At 41.8% G+C, this 25,441-nt stretch overlaps 1 protein-coding gene across 1 annotated transcript in view; it reads left to right on the top strand.

The window, feature by feature from the left end:
* CSF1R (colony stimulating factor 1 receptor) overlaps positions 1–25,441 on the top strand; it is a 113,142-nt gene that overhangs the window by 69,042 nt on the left and 18,659 nt on the right. The window contains 8 exon segments of the mRNA XM_044281125.1: positions 8,968–9,111; positions 9,113–9,140; positions 12,915–13,031; positions 17,491–17,617; positions 19,117–19,221; positions 20,138–20,248; positions 22,232–22,388; positions 22,996–23,075. Of these exon segments, the coding sequence (XP_044137060.1) occupies positions 8,968–9,111; positions 9,113–9,140; positions 12,915–13,031; positions 17,491–17,617; positions 19,117–19,221; positions 20,138–20,248; positions 22,232–22,388; positions 22,996–23,075 (869 nt within the window).

The raw sequence follows: 25,441 nt of genomic DNA, 5'->3' as shown, positions 1-25,441 counted from the left end.
CGCATGGCTGCTCTTTCGGGTTCAGAAAGATTATACAACCGAGACTTGGGCAACCTAGCTCCGGGAACAAGGTTGACGGGGCAATCATACTCCCGGTGTGGAAGTAACTCCTGGTCTCCAGTTTCAGAGAATACATCAGAAAAATCAGAAATAAACAAAGGCACAACTTTAGTGGTTACAACAGAAAGTGAAGTGCTAAGACAGTTGTCTATGCAATAATCACTCCAATCAAGAATCTGTCTCGCTTGCCAACCGATGGTAGGATTATGTTTGCGTAACCATGGTAAACCTAGCACCAAGGGAGCAGGCAGACTCTCCAGCACAAAACACAAAATGGATTCTTGATGAAAATCACCCACTTTTAAACGGATGTCCTGCACCATTTGTGACAAACATTCATTTGTGTGAGCGGAGCAGAATCAATAGCAAACACCAAAATATTTTTGTCTAATGCACTTGTTGTCAACCCATGCATACGGACAAACTGGCCATCAACTAGGATAACTACTGCCCCACTGTCAATAAACACTTCAATTCCCACGGTTTTGGAATCAAGCGCCACCTCTGCAAACAGGAAAAATCGGGTACTACCGGCAAATGACAAAAGTTCTCATATTCCCCACCCACACCCTTAAGAGTGAGATGAGGATTAATGGGAACCTATCAGAGACAAAAAACCACCCCAAACTGCCAGCAGTACCTTCAACTATCCAGCAGTGTGTTTCTAATGATGATTTTCTTCCTGCAGTCAGATGCAGGTAAAAGCAGAAAAAAACGATCTTTCATCCCCTGAGCGCGCTATTTTCGAGTCACTCTTGAAGTCAAGCGGGCAGCGGCCTCCTTGCTTCAAGTCAAGGTAACCACGCCCTCTTCCCTGCCCCTTCTCTGTGATTGACAGCCGGCTGTCGGGCATAAGCGCTGTCAGTCACAGCGAAGGGGCAGGGAAGGGGGCACGGTTACATTGACTTGAAGCAAGGAGGCCGCTGCCCGCTCAACTTCAAGAGTGACTCGAAAATAGCGCGCTTTTAGGGGGATAAAAGAAATTTTTTTCCTGCTTTTACCGCATCTGACTGCAGGAAGAAAATCATCATTAGAAACACACTGCCGGCTACTTGAAGGTACTGCTGGCAGTTTGGGGTGGTTTTTGCCGCTGATAGGTTCCCTTTTAACATTTTTAATTCTTTTTCACCTTGACGCTGAACATAAGGACATGTTAACAAAATTGTCCCCTTTTTCCACAGAAAAAGCAGAGTCTCTTCTTAAGCCTAAAGTTCTTATCACCATGTCCTGGAGTAGCTCCCCCCAGCTGCATTGGTTCATCACCAGACATGAACTCAAGTTTCTCTCTACCCAAAGTGTCGGAGGAGGCCGCCACCTTATATGATAGTACGTCCTAAGAGCTGAGAAACCTTAGATCTCTCCCTCAGGCGTCTATCAATACGTACAGCAATGGACATGGCCGCTTCCAATTAATCAGGGTATTCATGTAACGCCAACGCGTCCTTCAGGCTCTCGGATAACCCTTTACAGAATTGACTACAGAGAGCTAGATCACTCCACTCCGTATACCTAGCCCATCTCCTAAATTCAGAGCAATTGGTCTCCGCAGAACGCCACGCAACTTCGTCTCAGCCAGGGAGATCCGATCTGGGTCATCGTAGATAAGACCTAGTGCTCTAAAAAAATACTCACTCTTTGACTCTCGTCCTCAGAAGAGTTAGTATTTAGTCTAAAATATTATTTGCACGACTCCCTGAACCGAATAAAGTTGTCACTTCCCCTGGAAAATCTATCTGGGAGAGCGACCTTAGGTTCAGGACAGGCCTGGTTCCCGCTGCTGGAACCAGCCGCCTGTGGTCTCTGGATCTGTGAGACGGTCGTGCGGAGGTCAGCAACCTCCAAAGACAGCCCTTGCAGTTGTCCGACCAGTGCAGAAATAGTATCCATCGCTGCACTGACACAAACAAAATGACGTTTTTTTTGCCGGTTGATAATGTCACAGTGTAGGGGGAAGGGGAAGAACACCAGAATGACAACAGAAGGAAAATTACCAGGAACTAGGCCTCAAGGTTAGGGAAAGGGAAATGGGGACCACCTAGGGAAATCCTAAACCTAGCCCTGACTCCTGTCAGTATGAATAGACCCTGAAGGTGGGAATATTCATACACCAGAAACCTAGGCTCTAGTAACCCTGAAAATACCTAGGATAAGTGACAGGGTCTGAGACTACTGGTTCCTTCCCATATGAATGAACCAGCGTCTCCCTGAGGCCTAGTAAACAACGAGTAAATGGGAGCAACAAAATACTAAGAGAAGTACACTTATCTTCAATAGAAAATGGATGAGCAGGAACTCAGATGAGGACAACACACCAGCTCTTCCAACTCCAGGCAGAGAATATCAACCGCATGGTATGACGTGTGAGTCCAGACTAAATAGAGGAGCAGTAATGACCACAAGCTACACCTGAGACAAGAGGTGTGGTCATTACCAACAACAACACCGCAAGAAGAGAAAACAGATAGGCTGTCAGATGACCTAACGTGCAGCCAGTCTCTCAGATCTTCTAACCTCTGTCATGGGAGGGACCATGACAGCGACCCCCTTGACAGTGACCTCCACAGGGGCCAGTCCCCTTAACAGTAACCTCTACAGCACCCGCCCCTTAACACTGACCATAGGTTACAGTCCCCTTAATTGACCTCCACCATTCCCGGCTCCCTTAACAGTGACCTCACAGTACCCCGCTGCCTTAACAGTCACCTCACAGTACCCCACTGGCCCTTTAATAGTGGCCTCCATAGTCCACTCCTCCCTTAAAAATTATCTCCACAGTGCCCGTCCCTTTAACAGTGACCTCCACAGTAGCCTCCCCTTTATTAGTGACCTCCACAGTACCTCACCAAACAGTGATTTCCACAACACCACACCCCCTTAACAGTGGCCTCTACAGCAATCTGCCCCTTAACACTGACCTCCATAGCGGACCGCCCCCTTAACTATTCACAATAGCCTGCCTCTAAGGTGGCCAGAGGTCTGGTTTTAGGCCGGACAGTCTGGCTTTCAGACATCCCTGTCCTCCGTTTGGCGCAGGGCCTGGACGGACACAATGTCCTTTTGTCATCTACAGCGCCCTGCCCCTTTAAAGCTGACCTACAGCAGTGGGAAAAAAATGGCTTGGTTGTTTTGGAAACCTGGTTTAAAACTGTGTGTATGTGGAGACTAAGGGCCTGCAAGCTTTTATTGGCTGATACGAGTCATGTGACCAGGCTTCTATTGGCTATTGGCTAATGCATTTTTTGGGAATATCTCAGGAGCGATATGTGCTAGAGAGCTGAGACCCAGTCTAAAACCTTCCCGGACACCTGATTTACCTGTGTGCCAAATTTAGTGATTGTAAATGCGACGGTGAAGATTCCTTTAGCGGACATACATACACACACACATACATACACTCAGCTTTAAATATTTAAAGGATGAGGCAGCACTCCAAGTAAAGTGAAAAAGGTGGATCTTTTATTCCCCTCTGCAACGTTTCAACCGTCTCAATGCGGTCTTTCTCAAGCATACCACAAGGTGTCATACAAGGGTATATATACCCACAATACATAGCAAACAATTAAAGTGACAATTATTCAATACAAAGTATAATAAAGTGCATAGTGCAATATACAATAAATATAGCTGACGTGAATTCATAAAACATGATAATTTACATAGCATGATAATCTCCACAATACAATGTGTACAAACACAGTAATCTTAATAACAGCATAAACTGTGAATTAATTATTAGCATGCATTTCATCAACACACTAGCCTATCACCTGTGTATCTATAAGGAATGTGATTAGATCAAATAAGGTTAAAAACAACTCACACTGCACTGCATGAGCAGGGGCGCCAAAGTTCGCGTCCTCACAGTCAAACCGCGCATGCCCAAACCCCCAGACGCGTCACAGGCGTTTTTGGTCTCTACACTCAGCTTTATATATTAGAATAGATATATATATATATTTATATATAGCAATAATAAGTGTAGAGTGCAAACGGCACCGCACGTCCAAAGACAATTGGGTGCCAGCGGATGTTGAAGCGATCCAATCTCCAAACAATACAAAAAATTAATATTGCCATGGAATATTCATCATATATATATATATATATATATATATATATATATTAGTGTGAGTGTATATACTATATCTATACACTGTGTGTACTTTTATTTTAATTTTGGAGAAAGTGGGGTGATTTAATTTATATATATATATATATATATGTATATTGTAAGAAGGTACAAGGAATCATCGTGGATGATAGGTACGTGTCACCGAGGTTCCTGGCATCGGTAGAGTAAGAGCCGTTTTTTATGTGTCAGCAGCAATTGCTGTTTGACACTTTAATACTTAGTATACCCGTATAGCTCTTAGTACTTAGTATGCCTGTACGGCTCTTACTGGGAGTAGTCAAAGTGCTGGGTGGGTGACTACTCCCCATGTTCCAGGCCAGGTTTTGCCAGCCCTAAAAACCAGCCAGCACTGCCAGGTGAGGAGGATTACCTCAGTCTGACAGTGGAACTCAGGAGGTGTGTGTGCTGGGACCTGAGGCTTGAGCCGTGTTGGAGGGCTGAGACCCGTCTGTAAGTGAAACAAGCCCCCTAAAAGCCTTCTATGGACTGCTGGAGGCAGAACTGCCAACAAGGTGATTTTTGCTATGTTGTATTTTCAATTGTGTGTGAACTAACACCAAGACTGCAAAGTGACGTTTTGTTTTTGCTTTATGTGTGAATAAACACGGAAGTTTGATTTAACAACTGGCAATTTGCCTCTGTACTGCGTCCGCAAACCCTGTCTACCAGAGCGAATCCCCACTATATATATATATATATATATATATATATATTATATATAATCTTATCTCTTTATATATACAGTTGCAAGAAAAAGCATGTGAACCCTTTGGAATTATGTGGATTTCTGCACAAATTGGTCATAAAATGTGATCTGATCTTCATCTAAGTCACAACAACAGACATTCACAGTCTGCTTAAACCAATAACACACAAATAATTAAATGTTACCATGTTTTTATTGAACACACCATGTAAACATTCACAGTGCAGGTGGAAAAAGTATGTGAACCCTTGGATTTAATAACTGGTTGAACCTCCTTTGGCAGCAATAACTTCAACCAAACATTTCCTGTAGTTGCAGACGAGCACAACGGTCAGGAGTAATTCTTGACCATTCCTCTTCACAGAACTGTTTCAGTTCAGCAATATTCTTGGGATGTCTGGTGTGAATCGCTTTCTTGAGGTCATGTCACAGCATCTCAATCGGGTTGAGGTCAGGACTCTGACTGGGCCACTCCAGAAGGCGTATTCTCTTCTGTTTAAGCCATTCTGTTGTTGATTTACTTCTATGCTTTGGGTCGTTGTCCTGTTGCAACACCCATCTTCTGTTGAGCTTCAGCTGGCGGACAGATGTCCTTAAGTTCTCCTGCAAAATGTCTTGATAAACTTGGGAATTCATTTTTCCTTCGATGATAGCAATCCGTCCAGGTCCTGATGCAACAAAGCAGCCCCAAACCATGATACCCCCACCACCATACTTCACAGTTGGGATGAGGTTTTGATGGTGTGTTGTGCCTCTTTTTCTCCACACATAGTGTTGTGTGTTTTTTCCAAACAACTCAACTTTGGTTTCATCTGTCCACAGAATATTTTGCCAGTACTGCTGTGGGACATCCAGGTCCTCTTGTGCAAACTGTAAACGTGCAGCAATGTTTTTTTTGGACAGCAGTGGCTTCCTCTGTGGTATCCTCCCATGAAATCCATTCTTGTTTAGTGTTTTACGTATCGTAGATTCGCTAATAGGGATGTTAGCATATGCCAGAGACTTTTGTAAGTCTTTAGCTGACACTTTAGGATTATTCTTCACCTCATTGAGCAGTCTGCGCTGAGCTCTTGCAGTCATCTTTACAGGACGGCCACTAGGGAGAGTAGCAGCAGTGCTGAACTTTCTCCATTTATAGACAATTTGTCTTACCGTGGACTGATGAACAGCAAGGCTTTTGGAGATACCTTTATAACCCTTTTGAGCTTTATGCAAGTTAATAATTCTTAATCGTAGGTCTTCCGAGAGCTCTTTTGTGCGAGGCATCATTCACATCAGGCAATGCTTCTTGTGAAAAGCAAACCCAGAACTGGTGTGTGTTTTTATAGGGCAGGGCAGCTGTAACCAACACCTCCAATCTCATCTCATTGATTGGACTCCAGTTGGCTGACACCTCACTCCAATTAGTTCTTGGAGATGTAATTAGTCTAGGGGTTCACATACTTTTTCCACCTGCACTGTGAATGTTTACATGGTGTTCTCAATAAAAACATGGTAACATTTAATTCTTTGAGTGTTATTAGTTTAAGCAGACTGTGATTGTCTATTGTTGTGACTTAGATGAAGATCAGATTACATTTTATGACCAATTTGTGCAGAAATTAGTTCACATACTTTTTCTTGCAACTGTATAAAAATGAATTTCTGTCTGTCTAGACGTCTGTCTGAACATTCTTTTTGTGCGACCAAACGACTGGACCGATCTTCACCAAATTTGGCACACAGGTGTCCGGGAAGGTATAACAGGTGTCCGGGAAGGTTTTAGACTGGGTTTCAGCTCTCTAGGACTTACCGTTCCTGAGATATTCCAAAAAAATTACCTGCATTAGCCAATAGAAGCCAGCAAGCCTTTCACTTAAATCCGAACTGCTATTTACATGTCCCATGTCCCTTATTAGCCAATAGAAGCTCGCAGGTCCTACTCCAGGTTGCCATAACAACTGATCACAGGTTCTAGCAGTTCGCAGGTCCTTAAATTTTCATGATGTATGACGGCACAACTACACTGCCACATGCATGGGGCAGGGGCCACTTTTAAACGGACGGGAGCTGTGGAGTTCACTTTTAAAGGGGGCGGGCACTGTGGAGGTCACTGTTAAAGGGGCAGGCACTGTGGCAGTCAATGTTAAAGGGGCAGGTACTGTGGAAGTCTCTGTTAATGGGGCGGCCACTATGAAGGTCACTGTTAAAGGGGAGGTCAATGTTAAAGGGGTGGGCACTGTGGAGGTCAATGTTGAAGGGGCAGGTACTGTGGAAGTCACTATTAAAGGGGTAGGCACTGTGAAGATCACTGTTAAAGGGCGGCCACTATTAAAGGGATGGGCACTGTGGAGGTCACTGTTTAAGTGGGGCACTGTGGAGATCACTGCTTTCCACAACACTCCGCCCCCTTAACAGTGGCCTCTACAGCAATCTGCCCCTTAACACTGACCTCCACAGCAGCCTGCCTCCTTAACTGTGACCTCAAAAGCACTCCGCTCCCTTAATAGTGTCATCCACAGTACCCTGCCCCTTGTAAGGTGACCTACAGCAGTGAAGAAAAATGTCTGGGTTGTTATGGACACCTGGTGTAAAACTGTGTGTATGTGGAGACTAAGGGTCTGCAAGCTTCTATTGGCTGGGTAATGTGACCGTGTGTATGTCAGTTAGAATATGGGGAGTAAGACTTGCAGGCTTCTATTGGCTAGGGTAGGTCATGTGATGGTGCCATATTTGCATTTTTGGGGAATATCTCAGGAACGGTACATGCTAGAGAGCTGAGACCGCGTCTAAAACCTTCCCGGCCACCTGATGTACCTGTGTGCCAAATTTCGTCATTGTAAATGTGACGTGTTGATTCCTTTAGCGGACATGCATACATACATACATAGCATACACATTTAGCTTTATATATTAGATATCCAAGCTTCACAGCGTAGTAAGGCCCCATTCCCTCAACGCCCTAGGCAGCTCTGCAAGTGGAGGCAACTAGTCCTGCTCACATTCTAGGCAGTCATCTTAAATCATTCCCAGGGAACCCCTTTAAATCTCCAGCTTTATGCAAATAAAGCTATATAATGAAAGTTCTGAAAGGTATCCCAAAAGTGGATACAATTTGACAAAGTCTAGGCAATGCTCTGGGAGCTAAATACATCAGCAGTAACACATATATCTCTGGTAGTTTTTGTAGTGCCCTGTTCATTTGAACTGTATTTGCAAGGCTCTGTGGAAAGGGTTAAAGAATACTGTAAGACTTTTGGGAATGTCAATGACAAGCTGGTAATTTTTCACAGCTGTCATATGGTTTAAAAAAGAGCATGTTTTGGAGGGAAAAAAACAGACTTGTTTAGGACCAAAACCAGACAGACTGACCCTTTGAATGTCTGGTTTAGCTTTGTTGTTATATCTGAAAACCAGCCAGAAATTGTATATAAGGAGAGCAGTCAGAGCCCCTTGTGTTCTAGCAGGTAGGGAACTAGTGCTTGGAAGAGGAGACTGCCAGACTACTGAGATGGGGATACACTGCCACAGACCCTGGATCACCAGACTCTGACCAAGGTACCAGCCTTCTGAAAAGAGAGAGAGAGAGGGATAGCTAGTTCAGGCTTTTCTTCAACATCAAACCCTTCTTCTGCCAGGGAGGAGACTGGAGAAACCAGCCCTTATGCGTTGTCTGTATTGTTTTGCACCTGAATTCCTCCAGTAAAAAAGCACCTTGGTTTACTGCAGACCCTGACTCTGGACTTATTTCCCATTGGGGTGCACCACGCTTTACCATCCCTTTCGGAGAGCAGCAACAAGTGGTGACACCACGACGGTGTCCAGGGGACCCAGCGTAGTGTTGGGGCCAACCCAAACTGCATTTGCTATGATGTATAAGACTGGAGTCCAGGTCGTTTAGCTCACAAAGGATGGTACAGTAGATGTGCCCAGTGCAAAACCTATAACAGGGCCTACCGCCTACAATATGGCTCTTAAGTGTGATTGCTACCTCTGCCTCCCCTATAGGTACATCCTTAAATGTGTGTGAAGTATAAAATATAGGTAATGCCTGCTCACCCTCTGATCGGATTTCCTTCTTTTTTTTTAGCTGCTCAGATAAAGTCCCTTTAAAAGGAGAGCAGTCCCAGGATACACAAGAAGATCTAGTGATAAGTGTCATGCAGCCAAGTGACAGTCTTGGCAATGTCACTATTTTCTGTATAGCTTCAAACAATGCCGGGACTGCATCTGCAAAGATATTATTCACCACCATTCTGCCAGGTAAGAGTTAACTTAGTTAGGCCTCATGCACACGGTCGTTGTGTGGCCGTTCCGTGCATTGGGGATGGCAATTTGCAGTGCAGTGGCCGGGACGGATCGAGACCCATTCAACGTAAATGGGTTCGTGATCTGTCCGCAAAAAAATAGAACATGTTTTTTATTTATTTTTTCGGTGCGGAGGCGTGGACAGAAACACCACAAAATCACTCCGTAGTGCTTCCAGGGGGTTCCGTGCCTCTGTTCCGCACTGCAGCTCCGGAATTGCAGACCCATTCAAGCTGTTTGCGGGCCACAATACGGCCACGGCCGGGCAACAGCCGTGTACATGAGGCCTTACCCATCTTTATAATAAATTTACAACTCCTGAGGATTGTACAGATGGAAAGCATTCAGCAGGAGTTTTGATAATCCTTGCGGTCCGCAAAAAATACGGATGACGTTCGTGTGCAATTCCGTATTTTGCGGAATGGAATAGCTGGCCCCATAATAGAACAGTCCTCTCCTTGTAATGCAGGATAATAATAGGACATGTTCTATTTTTTTGTGCAGATCTGAAATACGGATATATGGAAACGGAATGCACACGGAGTAACTTCAGTTTTTTTTTTGCGGACCCATTGGAATGAATAGCTTCGCATACGGTCTGAAAAAAGAAAAGGAACGGACACGAAAGAAAATATGTTCATGTGCATGAGTCCACAAAAACAGATCCGCAAAAAATACAGATGACATCCGTGTGCGTTCCGTATTTTGCGGAACGGAACAGCTGGGCCCTAATAGAACAGTACTGTCCTTGTCCGTAACATGTTGTGCGGACAATAATAGGACAAGTTCTATTTTTTTGCGGAACGGACATATGGAAACGGAATGCACACAGAGTAACTTCAGTTTTTTTTTTTTGCAGACCAATTGAAATGAAGGGTTCCGCATATGGTCCGCCCCCAAAAAAATCACTGAAATTTCACAGGTGAATAGGTCTGAGCTCCAATACCAGACAAGGCATGTGTCTGGACAAACAGAAAACTATTTTTCTAAATCTGAACAACCGTTAAAAACTGTGATTAAGGGCTCATGCACACGAACGTATTTTCTTTCCAGTGTTCGTTCCGTTTTTTTGCAGGACCGTATGCGGAACCATTCACTTCAATGGGTCAGCAAAAAGAATGGAAGTTACTCTGTGTGCATTCCATTTCCGTAGGTCCGTATTTCTGTTCTGCAAAAAAATAGAACATGTCCTATTATTGCCCACATTACGGACAAGGATAGTACAGTTCTATGAAGGGCCAGCTGTTCCGTTACGCAAAATACGGAATGCACATGGATGTCATCCGTATTTTTGCAGGACCACAAAATACATACGGTCGTGTGCATGAGCCCTACCCCTGATGAAACCATAAAATATAGCTCAAAGTCCTTGACAGGTACAGTATATTCTAGTGTAAAGTGAATGCCAATATATTGTGCTGATTGATTTCATCATTTGAAGGTCAAAAACACATAGGCCCTGATTTATTATGCCTTCACTCCCATATTCTGCTTCAAAAAGTTGCAAAGTAGGGCTTTTTGCATTTTTACACCACACAAAATAGGTGTGGTTAGATATGCTAATGAGTTTCGCTGCAGTTTTATCACTGGAACTTTTAAAAAGTTGCAAAAAAAAAACCTCACTCCAGTAAGGGGAGGGGAGTGTAGTAGGAAAACTAGAATAGTTTTTCTAGACAAAAGCGTTAGGTTTAAGGATAATGCAGTGGCTGGTTTTGGAGTGGTCTCAATGCTACGCTGGTGTTACCAAGTGTGTTACCACGTGTTGCTGATCTCTGGAGGGGATGGTAAGGAGTGGTGCACAACAAAGGGAAATAAGTCCAGAAAATCAGCGTATGCTGTAAACCAGTTTGCTTCTTTACTGGAGGAATTCAGGTGCAAAACAATACAGGTGAGGTACGCTCACCTGAAGTACGCTAACTCAGACTCAAGCAAAACTGACTTCAAGTATTCCCCTCATGATAAATTCCCCCCATAGTGTGGCAGAGTGAGCTTGATGGCTCCAGAATACACTTAAAGGCACAATATACTTGATGGTTGTATGAGTACACTTATACACACAGTACTTTTCAAGATTCTTATCTTGAGCAGTTCTTAAACAGAGCTGACGACTGTGCAGTACACCAGTGCTTTACTAAGAGTTGGGTTGCGCTCAGAAAGGCTTTTGGATTTCATGTACAGTGCTGCTAAGAGTCCTCTGACAGGCTAACACACCTCACAACTCAGGTTTCAGACAGTTCTTCTGCCAGCTCACTGACTACCTTTTGCTCAGGGAGGTAACTACCATAGCGGCAGACCATGCGACTGCTATAGGGCCCAGGTCAAGAGGGTGCCCAGTCTTAGTTGGGATTATCTTCTCTTCTACTGGAGGTGAAAACTTGGTCAGGACTCTACCCTCTAAAGGAACAACTTTTATCAAATGAAGCAGTGAAAAGGGTTTAGGCAGAAACCTTTCTGTCCTATGTGGGGGACCTGGTTTGATCCTTTCTATGGGGCCCTTACTTCTCTATATACACCACTGCTCTTGCTGCTTCGTATTATTGTCCCTGCCAGAACTTCATGTGACCCTCACATAGATGTAGCTCTGGCACATTGTCACTCCACTTGGTCTCCATTCCATGGATGGCCCTCAAGGAAGGAACTTAAGGCTATTCTGTCTCCCAATTCAAAGCAGGTCTCTCAGGCACATCATGCTGTTCCACTACACTTGTCCTGACTTGCATCAAACACTGCCCTACGATAACTTATAGCCCCCTTCTGCCAACATTGCTTCACAGCACTTTAGCACCACCTATGTCAGCGTCAGACTAGTTGGGGGAGTAGGCCCTCCTCCTGCAAGCTGAACACCAAGGAAATTACCATCACTGCTATCCAACTACTCTGCCAGGGCATGGAAACATACTATGGCACAACATATCATACAAATCAAGGTTCTTAGCATTACACAAAGCGCATGGCATGCACGACAAATGTACATGACATTATCGTAGTTACATATTTACATGGCATGCATAGTTAACAGTTTTCTTAAAGGAGACATACCATAGTCTTTACATAGTCTTTATGTAATTGTGAGAATAAATTATAACTTGTCCCGAATGGTGCCACTGTATATATTGTACTAGGTGCAGTTTTGTAGAATATGATTGATAATGATAAACAAAATTACCTCTGCTGAGCCAGGATGATTGCTGTGAATACATTGCTGAATAGTTACAGCTTTTAAAGAGCATCTATCAGTAGCATCAATCCTATAACACCAGGCATTCTGTCTCGTAAGGTTGATCCTACTGAATAAACTGATACATATCTTCTGAAAATCGGTTGTGGCATTCTCGAGAAATATACTATTATTCTTTATGAAAATGAGGATTTCAGTGTATCACGGGGCATGGCACAGGAAACTGGGAGCTAAGGTGCACCTCAGGGCTAGTCCCCACCCATCAGGTGCTAGTCCCCACCCTTCAGTGAACTGAAGCCCCCATTTGCCTAAAACATGTAAGTTTTTTTTCCTCAGGAGTGTCATGACTGATTTTCACAAGACAAGTATTATTTTATTCACTAGTATCAACCCTACCAGGCAGTATGCCTGTTGCTCCTTAGTATGTGGCAGTCATCTCATTTTCAAAAATGATCTGCTTCAATGAAAGTATAATAATAATATCATGTAATATTTAATGTATAAAATTATAGATATTATTTCATTTCTGATCATATTCCCTTTATTTCCAGAAACTGATGGGTATCATGAAAGACCCCCCACAATTCAACCCTATGATGATTGTAATGACAGTCATTGGAGCTTTCTTCCTCTTGCTTTCGGCATTCCTCCTTTACAAATACAAGCAGGTATGAAATTGCTTAAGTGTTGTCTGCCTTTATGTCAAGTGGTTTCCCTGTGGAAAATCTGGTGAACCCAAAAAATAATCATGAGAGTCAGACCTTTTCAAAACTGCAAACTTTGGGGAATGGTATAAAGACTTTCTAAAGAAGAGTTCCATGATATCTCTGTGAATAATTGTTATGCATACATTAGGATAGTATGGTGTCATCACATTCTAGGGATATATCTCTTGGTTATAACTGATTATAACATGTAATATTTCAAGTATGGTAATTATTATTTATTTTTAGCATGATTATTATTTAATTTAAAGAGCCATTAATTCCACCGCGCAACAATGATTTTGCTACTGAGAGAAAAACGTGATTTACAATAAAATGAGCGCGCTGATTATAAATATGAACTCCGAATTTGCCTGACACATCTAGATTTTAACCCCTTAAGGACCCTGGGATTTTCCATTTTTGTGTTTTAGTTTTTCACTCTTCTCCTTCCCATAGTTCTAACTTTTTTATTTTTCCATTCACATAGCCTTATGAGGGCTTATGTTTGCGGGACAAGTTTTAGTTTCTAATGGCACCATTTACAGTTGCATACCATGTAGCAGGAAGCGGGGAAAAAATTCCAAATAGGGTAGAATTGGTAAAAAAAACGCAATTCTGATAAAGGTTTTTATTTTTTACACTTTACACTATGTGGTAAAATTGACCTGTTATCTTCAGTCTACAGGTCAGTATGGTTAAAACAATACCACACTTGTATAATTTTTATTGCGTTTTAATACAGAAAAAAATATTACCTATTACAACCTTTGAGGAAAAAAAATTATGTTGCTATAGCAACAATACCCATTGACAGTATTGCTGTTCGACTTATCAGGGAGCTGGGACACCAGACCAATCAGGCTCTGTGCCACCGTCGCATTCTTCCTCAGGCAGGCTATTTAAACAGGCAGCTGCTGGCCACAGGTGCCTGTGATCAATTTTTAAGCCTAGTTTTATTACTCTGGATCACTGACCTTTTGCCTGTTTCAATTACATTGCCTCTGATTACTGATTTTTGCCTCTGACGTGACCTCCTGGTACAAACCGGATTCCAAAAAAGTTGGGACACTATACAAATCGTGAATAAAAACTAAATGCAATGATGTGGAGGTGCCAACTTCTAATATTTTATTCAGAATAGAACATAAATCACGGAACAAGGGTTTAAACTGAGAAAATGTACCATTTTAAGGGAAAAATATGTTGAATCATAATTTCATGGTGTCAACAAATCCCCAAAAAGTTGGGACAAGGCCATTTTCACCACTGTGTGGCATCTCCCCTTCTTCTTGCAACACTCAACAGACATCTGGGGACCGAGGAGACCAGTTTCTCAAGTTTAGAAATGGGAATGCTCTCCCATTCTTGTCTAATACAGGCCTCTAACTGTTCAATCGTCTTGGGCCTTCTTTGTTGCACCTTCCTCTTTATGATGCGCCAAATGTTCTCTATAGGTGAAAGATCTGAACTGCAGACTGGCCATTGCAGTACCCGGATCCTTCTCCTACGCAGCCATGATGTTGTGATTGATGCAGAATGTGGTCTCGCATTATCTTCTTGAAAAATGCAGGGTCTTCCCTGAAAGAGATGACGTCTGGATGGGAGCAGATGTTGTTCTAGAACCTGAATATATTTTTCTGCATTGATGGTGCCTTCCCAGACATGCAAGCTGCCCATGCCACACCCACTCATGCAACCCCATACCATCAGAGATGCAGGCTTCTGAACTGAGCGTTGATAACAACTTGGGTTGTCCTTGTCCTCTTTGGTCCGGATGACATGGCGTCCCAGATTTCCAAAAAGAACTTTGAATCGTGACTCGTCTGACCACAGAACAGTCTTCCATTTTGCCACACTCCATTTTAAATGATCCCTGGCCCAGTGAAAACGCCTGAGCTTGTGGATCTTGCTTAGAAATGGGTTCTTCTTTGCACTGTAGAGTTTCAGCTGGCAGCGGCGGATGGCACGGTGGATTGTGTTCACTGACAATGGTTTCTGGAAGTATTCCTGAGCCCATTCTGTGATTTCCTTTACAGTAGCATTCCTGTTTGTGGTGCAGTGTTGTTTAAGGGCCCGGAGAGCACGGGCATCCAGTATGGTTTTACGGCCTCGACCCTTACGCACAGAGATTGTTCCATATTCTCTGAATCTTCGGATAATGTTATGCACAGTTGATGATGATAGATGCAAAGTCTTTGCAATTTTTCGCTGGGTAACACCTTTCTGATATTGCTCCACTATCTTTCTGCGCAACATTGTGGGAATTGGTGATCCTCTACCCATCTTGGCTTCTGAGAGACACTGCCACTCTGAGAAGCTCTTTTTATACCCAATCATGTTGCCAATTTACCTAATTAGTGTTAATTGGTCTTCCAGCTCTTCGTTATGCTCAAATTTACTTTTTCCAGCCTCTTATTGCTACTTGTCCCAACTTTTTTTGGGATTTGTTGACACCGTGAAATTTTGAATCAACGTATTTTTCCTTTAAAATGATACATTTACTCGGATTAAACGTTTGATCTGTCATCTACGTTCTATTACAAATAAAATATTGACATTTGCCATCTCCACATCATTGCATCCAGTTTTTATTCACAATTTGTTTAGTGTCCCAATTTTTTTGGAATCCGGTTTGTATTTCACTGAGCTAGTTTGTTACTTCATCTCTGCCTGTTGACCTTGTCTCTGACATTTTATCCTGGTTTCACTTTGCTGTGTATTTGTATCTGATTTTGGATCTTAATCCAGTCCTGGTTTTGCCTGTCTGGTTTTCACCTCTTTCTGTTTTACTACTCTTTTCTCATTTTGGTTTAGGCCCCCTGCATTTACCTAAGAAGGAATTGTAATCCAGTTGTGGGCCGTCACTTAGGACGGATCATGCAAGTACATAGGTAGAGTCATAGGCGTGGGTGGAGTACAGGGCTGCACTGTTCCCTATCCATTTTATGAAGGAATCACAGGCCAACCAAAATTTCTCTGCAGTGTCGACTCTTGTTGATCAAATGCATGGTATGACTCAGTTGGTCCAGGATATTGAGGAAAGGGTCAAGCACCAAGAGAATACTTAGTCCCCATTCCTTGCCACTGTCCCCTCACAGTTCCTAGAACCTCAACTTATGTTGCCTGATCGATTTGTGAGGGATAGGAAGCAGTTTGTGCCTTTCAGGGAGGGTTGCAAATTATATTTTCATCTCAGACCTCACTCCTTGGTGTCAGAGCAACAGAGAGCAGGTATTTTCATTTCTCTCCTGCAAGGGGATCGCCAAGCATGGACATTTTCTCTTCCCCTTGACTCTCCTGAGCTGTCTTATGTGGATAATTTTTTTGTCTGCTCTGTTTTTACTTTATAATGAACTTAACAGGACATGCATTTGCTAAGTTAAAATTCGTTTTGTTTTGTTAGGGACACAAACCTGTTGAGGACTACTGTGCAGATTTTCATAAATGGTGTGTCGCCTCCCAATGTAATTAATTGGCTTTGAGATGCTGGCCCAATGTAATTACTTTGCTTTGAGATGAAAGGACTTGCTTATGAAATATCCTTCACCTGCTTCTCTTGATAAGAGCATGTCATTAGCTGTGCGTTTACACAGACGACTATGAGAATGTAAAAAGGAACGTGCATCCACATCCATTGAAGTTTTCAGTGCAGATTCGCTATTCACCTTCTCCAAGGTAGCCGTTTCCATTGATGAACCCATGCAACTGGGTGTAACTATGTCTATTCAAAAGGTTTTAGATGAGAGGCTGCAGAAAACAAGTGTTGCAGTAGTCTAAGTAAGAGATGATAAGGGCATGCGCCAGCATTTTATTTGACTCAGGGTTAAGGACTGAGTGGATGCGAGAAAAGCTCAACCTGTTCTATCTCAGGCTGTATAGCAGGTAGAGGTATAAGACAGGTCTTGTTCCAAAAACAATCTAAGCTTTAAAACAAGACAAGATTGAAGTTGCTCTTTGCGATACAACCAAAAATAGAACCATTAAAACCCAGGTCTTAAACCCAGGATGAGAGCTGCAGGTATATGGTATACTTACTATAAAAATCTGAGATAGGTCCTAGCTACTAATAGCTCTCTCATACATCCTTGACTACAGAATTTTTATGTTGAGAAGACATATAAGATGTGGGGCTTTTTATGGGGCTGCAGGTAACCAGCACATTAATAATTAAATCTATGTAGGGGACTTAGAGCTCACTAGCAGAAAAACAAAGCTCTGACAGTTACCAGGCAATAGAACTGTATCTTTTGCATTTCAGTGGGTCATGTTGTATTGCATTGAACTAAAACTACATACATTTCATTGTGAGGTGTAAGCACATTTGTCAAGCAGTAAAGTACAGTAAATGGAAATTCTACTAAAATATTTGTCACTTAAAATATGTCTTCACCTTCTCACAGTCTTCTCATATTTATTACAGAAACCAAAATATGAAGTCCGCTGGCAGATGGTTCAAATGTCTGAAGACAATCAGTACATATGCATTGATCCTACACATCTTCCATACAATGAGAGATGGGAGTTTCCAAGAGCCAACCTGCAGTTTGGTATGTAACCCAGGAACTGGGGAAGGCTACATGGATCATAATTCTGTCAAAATCGCACACTACCAATCTCTTTTAATAGAAAACCCAACCCTGGTTGACATTGTTTTAGGGTGCTTGGATTTAACACAAACGTGAATATGTAAATTGCAAATATACAAATATACAAATAGCCGAATATACACATATCACTGTTACACACAATGAAAAGTACCAGACTATTACTTTATCGTGTTAAGATAATGGCATGGTAGAGTATTCAAAAGTTAGTGCATGTCGTAAGTGTCATATGGTGCTCAAGCAATACTGCCAAAAATAATACCATATAGTGGCCAAATTAAAGTACCATCCATTACTCAGGTTACATTGCCATAAAATGCTGAGTGCTCATACACTGTACAAATAATACCACCAGCAGTAATTTGTAATATTGAATCAAAACTGAACATTACCCCTAAAATAAACCCTGTGATACTATTTAGATAACAGAGGCATAATAAGGCTTTTTGCTGGATCTGGCAGAAAAATGCTTCCGTTAGAATAATATAACCAGCTGCATCCATTATGAACGAAACTGGTTGTATTATCTCTAACATAGACATGACGGATCTGGCACTAAAACCATTGTAAGTGAATCGGCGCCCGATCCGTTTTCTTTTGTGTTCAAGAAAACGGATCTGGCACTATTGACTTACATTGTGTTTTATGCCGCATCTGTCTTGCTCTGCATCCTATGCCAGACAGAAAAACACTGCTTGCAGCATTCTGTCCGAAGTGGGAATGCACCCAAACGGAACGGAATGCATTCTGGGGCCACATTTGACCACATTGACAATGAATGGTGAAAAAACTGAAGCATTTTCCTCCGGTATTGAGATTTTATAATGGTCTAAATACCGGAAAGGAAAATTGCAAATGTGAAAGTAGCCTAATAGTACCAAGCAAATGATCCTATACTCAAGCAGTGCCAGCCAGTGTTCTAAAACAGTGTACTATACTTGTCTATTCCATGTCTAATATCCAGACAATGGTCAGAAGTAGTGTTGAACAAACTTGTGTTATTAAATTCAGCATACAGGTTCGGGTTCAAGTTATCTAAGAATCCCGTTATGGATTCTGCTACCACGGACCATAACAGGATTCTATGACCAACATAGACTTCTATTATGACAAGATGCAATACGGAATGCCTCTTATAGGCTTCCGTCGTACTTGCCGTCATAGAATTCCGTTATGGTCCATGATAGCGGAATTCATAACGGGATTCTTAGATAACCTGAACCTGTACGCTGAATTTGAAAACACCAGTTCGCTCAAAACTAGTTAGAAGCTCCAGCACCATGCATAGATAGCTCTCCTTTCATTTCCTATTTAGCAGTAAACTGTTGCCACAACAGTCCACAATTTTGAGCTTTGCTTGCTAATTTCCTGTGGTTTCATAAAAGAGAACTGTGTAGTCATCAAAGAGGATGAAAGTTAAAAATGTGTCCTCTCACTTACAGGAAAGACTATAGGAGCAGGTGCATTTGGAAAGGTGATGGAAGCAACAGCTTTCGGGATGGGGAAAGATGATTCAGCCCTCAAAGTTGCCGTAAAAATGCTAAAGCGTAAGTAAGCTGGCTCCAAGACTAGGCTGTGTGTTAGACATGTTAGACCTAGAGCCTAAACGTTCATGATTCTTTAAACATTTACTCAAAATTAAAGACGTTGTCTGGGAATGAAAGGTTAGTGCTTTATATTTTTTTATTCTTTTCATAACATGTGCAGATCAGTTAAATTAATGTGAATGGAAATGAGCTAGAATATCAGACACAGTGGACAGGCATGGTGCTGTTTCTAGGCTAAAAAAAAATAGCAAATTTTTCCTAATCCTGGACAACTACCACACAGCTGTCAGTAAAAGCATATTAAAATGGTAATCTTCAACAATACATAAGCATATATGGGGTCATTTATTAAGACCGACATTTTAGCCGCTGGTCTTAATAACCCTGCACTGGCGATTGATGCACCTAAGTTACGTAGAGGCACTGGCATCTACGTAACTTAGGCACTGGGCGTGCAACAAGCTTAAATGTATGGCAGCTGCCTTGCTGGCGTAGATTTAAGTCATTTTCTATGCCAAAAGCAGATGTAGAAAATGATCAATGAGACAGGCCAGCTGGCCCGACCCTTTCCCTGTTCACGCCACACACCCTTTTCGCGCCACCTTGGAAAAATGGCTTGAGCAGGGAAAAGTCACAGATTAGGCCACAAATACCCTTTGTAACCGAACCTGCGACAAAAGTACACATACTTTTCATCATAAATTACCCCCATAGCGCTTATGACTGGATGTTCCAATTAAGTGTGCTCTCTTTCTTCAGTAAAACGTTAGGATTCATATGTCAAAACTCATTATAAATAAGGAGTCCAAGAGAGATGTTTGAATAGATACTTTTAGGAGACCAACTCCCTCCAACAAAAAAATGTCTGCCGTCACTTATGGTAGAGAAAACTGAGCATCCTTTTCTATTTATTTAGCCAGTGCACACACAGATGAGAAGGAAGCACTGATGTCAGAGCTTAAAATTCTCAGCCATTTGGGTCACCATGAGAATATTGTGAACCTTCTGGGTGCTTGTACAAGTGGAGGTAAGAGACTTTTATACTTTAATGATCATGGTATCTAAAGCCGGTCATTCGCCAATCGCTCAACTATCCAGCTATCGTTACCAACTCCAGCATGAGCACACATGTTTATTTCAGTGGGAGAGGGTAATAAACGGACACAAAGAGTCCGGCATGTTGGGTATCTGTTTGTATCCAATATCTACCATTGGATGGGGGCCTGCCCAGCACATAAGAATCTCCGGCAGGTTTGGTCGACTTTTATCTACTGTGTATGGCCAGCCTTTCTGGAAAATATATTTGAGGGTCTTTTCACACTGCATCTGTAGTGTGAATTTGCACACTGGAAAGCTCCTGGTACATATGCTAAAGGGACCCATGCATGGCATGCCTCACTCATAGTCTGCCACACTATTCCGTGCAGTAAAACACAGGAAACCCTGGTGGATACTGCCTGGTGGAACACTCTTTTGGTTGCCGTTGGAAATAATGGGTGCACTGCAGAAGCAGTGTGAAAACACCTTTGCATAGAAATATACATGAACATTTCAATGGGATCTTTCGCTTTTTGCAACTATTCATAGGTGGGTAGGTGGTTAGCGGATCACTGAACTTGTGTATTAAAGTAGTTATCCGGCATATTATATTGATGACCTATCCTCTGGATAGGTCATCAATATCAGATCAGAAAGGTTCCACGGCCGCTTCCTAGGCCAGTGACATTACCGTACATCAGTCACATGGTCTAGTTGCAGCTCAGTCCCATTGAAGTGAATGGGGCTGAGTTCAATACCAAGCATTGCCACTCTACGATGTACGGCGCTGTACTTGGAAAGCTGCTAGGAGGCTGCTGCACTCACCAGACCTCCAGAGAGCATGGAGGCTCCCTGTAACAGCTGATCAGCAGGGGTGCTGGGATTCAGACTCCCTCCAATATGGCATTGATGACCTATCCTGAGGACAGGTCATCATTATATTTACCTAGATAACCTCTTTAATGCAAAAATGATTGGCACAGGCCAGATTCTGTTTTGGGTGGAATATATCATGATCATCTGTACAAACTGATATCAATATCACTGAAAAGTTGATGCACTTTCAACAAGGAAAAAAGCCATGTAAAAATAAGACCACTTACCAGCCGTGTAAAGTATGCAATGTCTATGCAATATCAACCTCATCTATTTCCACACTGGCATAAGAAAGACATAGAAACTCTATTCTATAGAACTACAGATGAGGCCCTGGGTAGAGCTGACCTCTGTAAAATGTGTATCTGACAGTAAGTATCTAGAGGGAATTCATCATGCCCAGCACTACAGGATTCTGGTTTCAAAAATACTTTTAGGGTTTTTACACCACTCACTGCAGTTTTGAAAAGTGGATGGGTAAGTAGGCTTGGTTATGTAAGTTATGTACAATCTCACTCCAGTAAGGGGTAGCATATAAAAACTGGAGTAGCATCTCTAGACAAAAGTATAAGGTTTACAGATACACCAAATTTAAAGGTAACGTGTCATCAGAAAATGGCCTATTGTTTAAATCACGTTTTTATGTTAAACACATTTTTGAAGAATTTTTGATGATGTTATTCATAATTTCCCATGTCACTAGCTATATTTAAACAAAAACAATAAAATCCTGCCGTTTTTGCACTGGCCAATAAGCCTGATAATAGGCGCCACTTCCTTTTCTGTACAGATGACCTTACTTTAGTTATCTCCTTATCATTACAGGGAAGTTTAGAATGATAGGTAGCACATGATCCTCCATTCACAATAGGTGATAGTCAAAGCTTAGCTGTTCTTTCCTTGTACAATGACCTATGCACAGGTTACAGATCATGTCTAGAAAACCCTTCTGTAGAAGTCAATGAGGTCCCCTCTTGACCATTGTGTCTATGGCCCATAGGGCTGCTGTAAAGCACCATAGAATCTAAGTACATGTATAGTCAATTAGCCATATGGCCTGTATAAATACTGCCTAAAATGTTTCCTTATTTTCTAGGCCCAATTTTGGTGATCACAGAATATTGTCAGCATGGAGACCTGTTAAACTTCTTGAGGAGAAAAGCAGAAATCATGAACAATAACTTTACTGCAGTTCTTGCAAATTCTACGGACGACTACAAAAATATGGCAGTAGAACAAAAGTATTTGGGAAGGTAAATCCATTGTCACTACAGCCTTATATTATCTGGCCAAAAATGCAAAAATCGTGGCTTCACATAATTTGGATACCTGTTGCCAAATAGATTTTAAGCCAGTGAGTAAAGGTGCAGCATCAAACTGGGTTATCTTAGGTCCACTAGAGGAGATGATTCTGAAGGCCCACCTTCCATCTATACAGACCCTGCACATTTCCAGTTTTAATTTCAAATTTTCAATGTGATCTTTCTTGTTATCATTGATAATAAAAGACTTTCCAATGAGGTCTAATATGACAAGACTCCAAAGTCACCTCCAAATGAGTTTGTTTACTGTTGGACTTTTGGTCTCAATTATTGTCTCAGAGTCTGGGTCCACAGGAGGATTCTCTGCTACTCTCATAATTCAGTGTAACCCTGTTCATGTGTAAGCACTAAATACCATTTCCCGAAACTTTTCATGAGCCGTATACAGTACTAATAAGGGGGTCTGAGACATTTTGTCCCACAAGAACTACCGAGTGGGCTCCTTCTGGGACTGAGTCTAAGTATCTGAAGGAATGAGACTGATAACAAGCTAAAAGCGTACACATACAGTATGCTGAATATTGATTTAATTTTCTAGTGACAGTGGACTAGGAAGTGAAAGCAAAGACAGTTATATTGATATGAAACCAATCTCCTCCAACATGGGCTCCACAGCAGGTATGTTGTTTGGGCTTTGTTTATTACATTACGGCTAAAGCTGCCAAGTTACTTTTATATTTCTGTTGGAGACTAATTGATCAAGGACATTAATAATTTACTTAATGAGGTCCAAAGTAATTCGCCAACAAAAAGTGAAACAAATTCACATCATAAAACAGTATTGATAATTTCAATTTAGTGAATTTTCTTTTCTCACATTTCATATTCCATACTTTGTGCCTCCTTAGGCTTCATTCACATCACCGTTCAGCCTTTCCGTTCTCCTGCTCTGCATAGCAGTTGGAGAACGGAAAAGACAGAGAAAGCACATAACTGAGCCAAATGGAGCCCTTAGGACCCCATAGACTATAATAGGGTTCGTTTTGTTTCCGCTCAGAAGATGATTTTGAGCAAAGGTCCTGCATGCACAATTTTTGTCTCCCAAATCTTCTTCTGAGCAGAAACATAACGGACCCCATTATAGTCTCCTAAATGAAGCAGGAGAATGGAAAGGCTGAACGGTGATGTGAATGAACAATATTTTTGTTTGAAGGGATCCCCTGACAATAATCTGATTACAGTGTTACTGCAACCTGTTGGTGAATCTGCCAGCAAGCATTCAGTTCCCCTGCAGCACCAACACAGGCGAAATGGAGCATTACACAGTTTCCATTGGAATCAGTAGAATATCTGTGTAGACAAGTGTCTCCAGACCAATAGATGCTCTAGATCAGGGTTCCTCAACTCCAGTCCTCAGGGCCCACCTGCCGGTCATGATTTGAGAATATCCCACAGAATTAATAGTTGTGGTAAGTCCTAATGTGTTAAGAATAATTATATCACCTGCTAAATACTAAGAAAATCCTGAAAACATGACCAGCAGGTGGGCCCTAAGAACTGGCGTGGCGGCCATCAGAAGCGACACGTGTGCCGGACAGCAAGGTAAGTACAACCTGTGTGAGGTACCTGGGCATTAGAGGGGGCATTATAGGGGTTGGATAACCCCATTAAGATTTCTGTAGGATTTCCTGACACATACCTCTGACTAAGTATACAGTGGCATACCTCATCAACAGGCTCCCATAAGTTTACTTGCAGGTTGCAGCTACAGTAGTTTTTTTTTTCACTAAATTAAAAAAAATAAAAAAGTACACTAAAGGTTATAAATAACTGCCCTTCATCTGCAGAGGACAGGACACAGCATACCTTGTCAAAAAAAAATAAAAAATGAAAATGTAGATTCTATAGACTAAGCAAAAAGTAGATTGACCATGTCCTAAGTACTAAGAATGCTAAAGCCAAAAAAGAGAACATAAAAGTTAAAAAAAAAGCTATACGTTAAGCAAATATGGAAAGAAAAAAAGGGAGAAGCCCCTCAGGTAATAAATCCACAAACGTCACCAAGTCTGGACTGTCTTTAAACATTATCCATCTAGTCCACATTTGGAGGGAACTATCAGAATGCTCCCTTTCATCATCCATCATATTATCCATGTGCATAATGTGATTGATCTTGTATCTATAGTAGCTGACAATATTTTTGTAAACTATTAAAAAAAACTATGACATATAACAACCTGACAAATGCTACAAATGCTAAAAAGATGCTCTTTTGGCATCTGTTGGGTAAATAAAAACCCTACAGATAAGTGTGGTGCTTTGTTTTTTTTTTGTACCAGTGCATACACCAAACATAGGGTTCAAATGCAATGTGACCATAGCCTAAGGCCTATGTCACACATCAATGAATCACAGACAGCACACATACCTATTGACTTTAATGTGTGTATTTTCATATATTCGTTTTCCAGTGACTTATTTTTATCCGTGTTTACGGATCCCTCACACACATTGTAGTCTATGGGTCTGTGAAAACTGTAGACACAACACAGATGCCAAGTGTGGCTGGTCTGTGGTTTTCATTGCTAGGAGATGCACTGGAAATTAATTTACAGCCCCTATACTGAACATATTGCTGTTATTGTGGTATTGTATATAAGCTTGGAATGTCAGCTTCCAAACAATACAAATCCCATATCTATAGCTGGTATCGAACCAGAGATATGAGCAGCTAAAGCAGCTGCCCCCCCCCCCCTCCCTGTCAGTCTGGATGAGGAGGGGGAGCAGGTACAGGGCTGACAGGCTGCAGGAGAAAAGGAAAATAGTAATAATATACTGTATAGACATATGGTATTATATTCAGTGTTCTGACCCACATAATAAAATTATGTTATTTTTACCACACAGTGAACACCATAAACAAATTCCACAAAATAATGTAAATGTTGCTGTCTTTCCTATTAAAAATAGTATAATAAACGTTATTTAATACACTATATACTGTATACTCCAAAATGGTTCCTAAAAAAACTACAACTAATCTC

The sequence above is a fragment of the Bufo gargarizans genome, chromosome 2 (genome assembly GCF_014858855.1).
Source record: "Bufo gargarizans isolate SCDJY-AF-19 chromosome 2, ASM1485885v1, whole genome shotgun sequence".
In the NCBI taxonomy this organism is placed as follows: Eukaryota; Metazoa; Chordata; class Amphibia; order Anura; family Bufonidae; genus Bufo; species Bufo gargarizans.
Note: the sequence above shows the minus strand (reverse complement) of the source record. Positions and strands in the feature narration are given on the sequence as shown.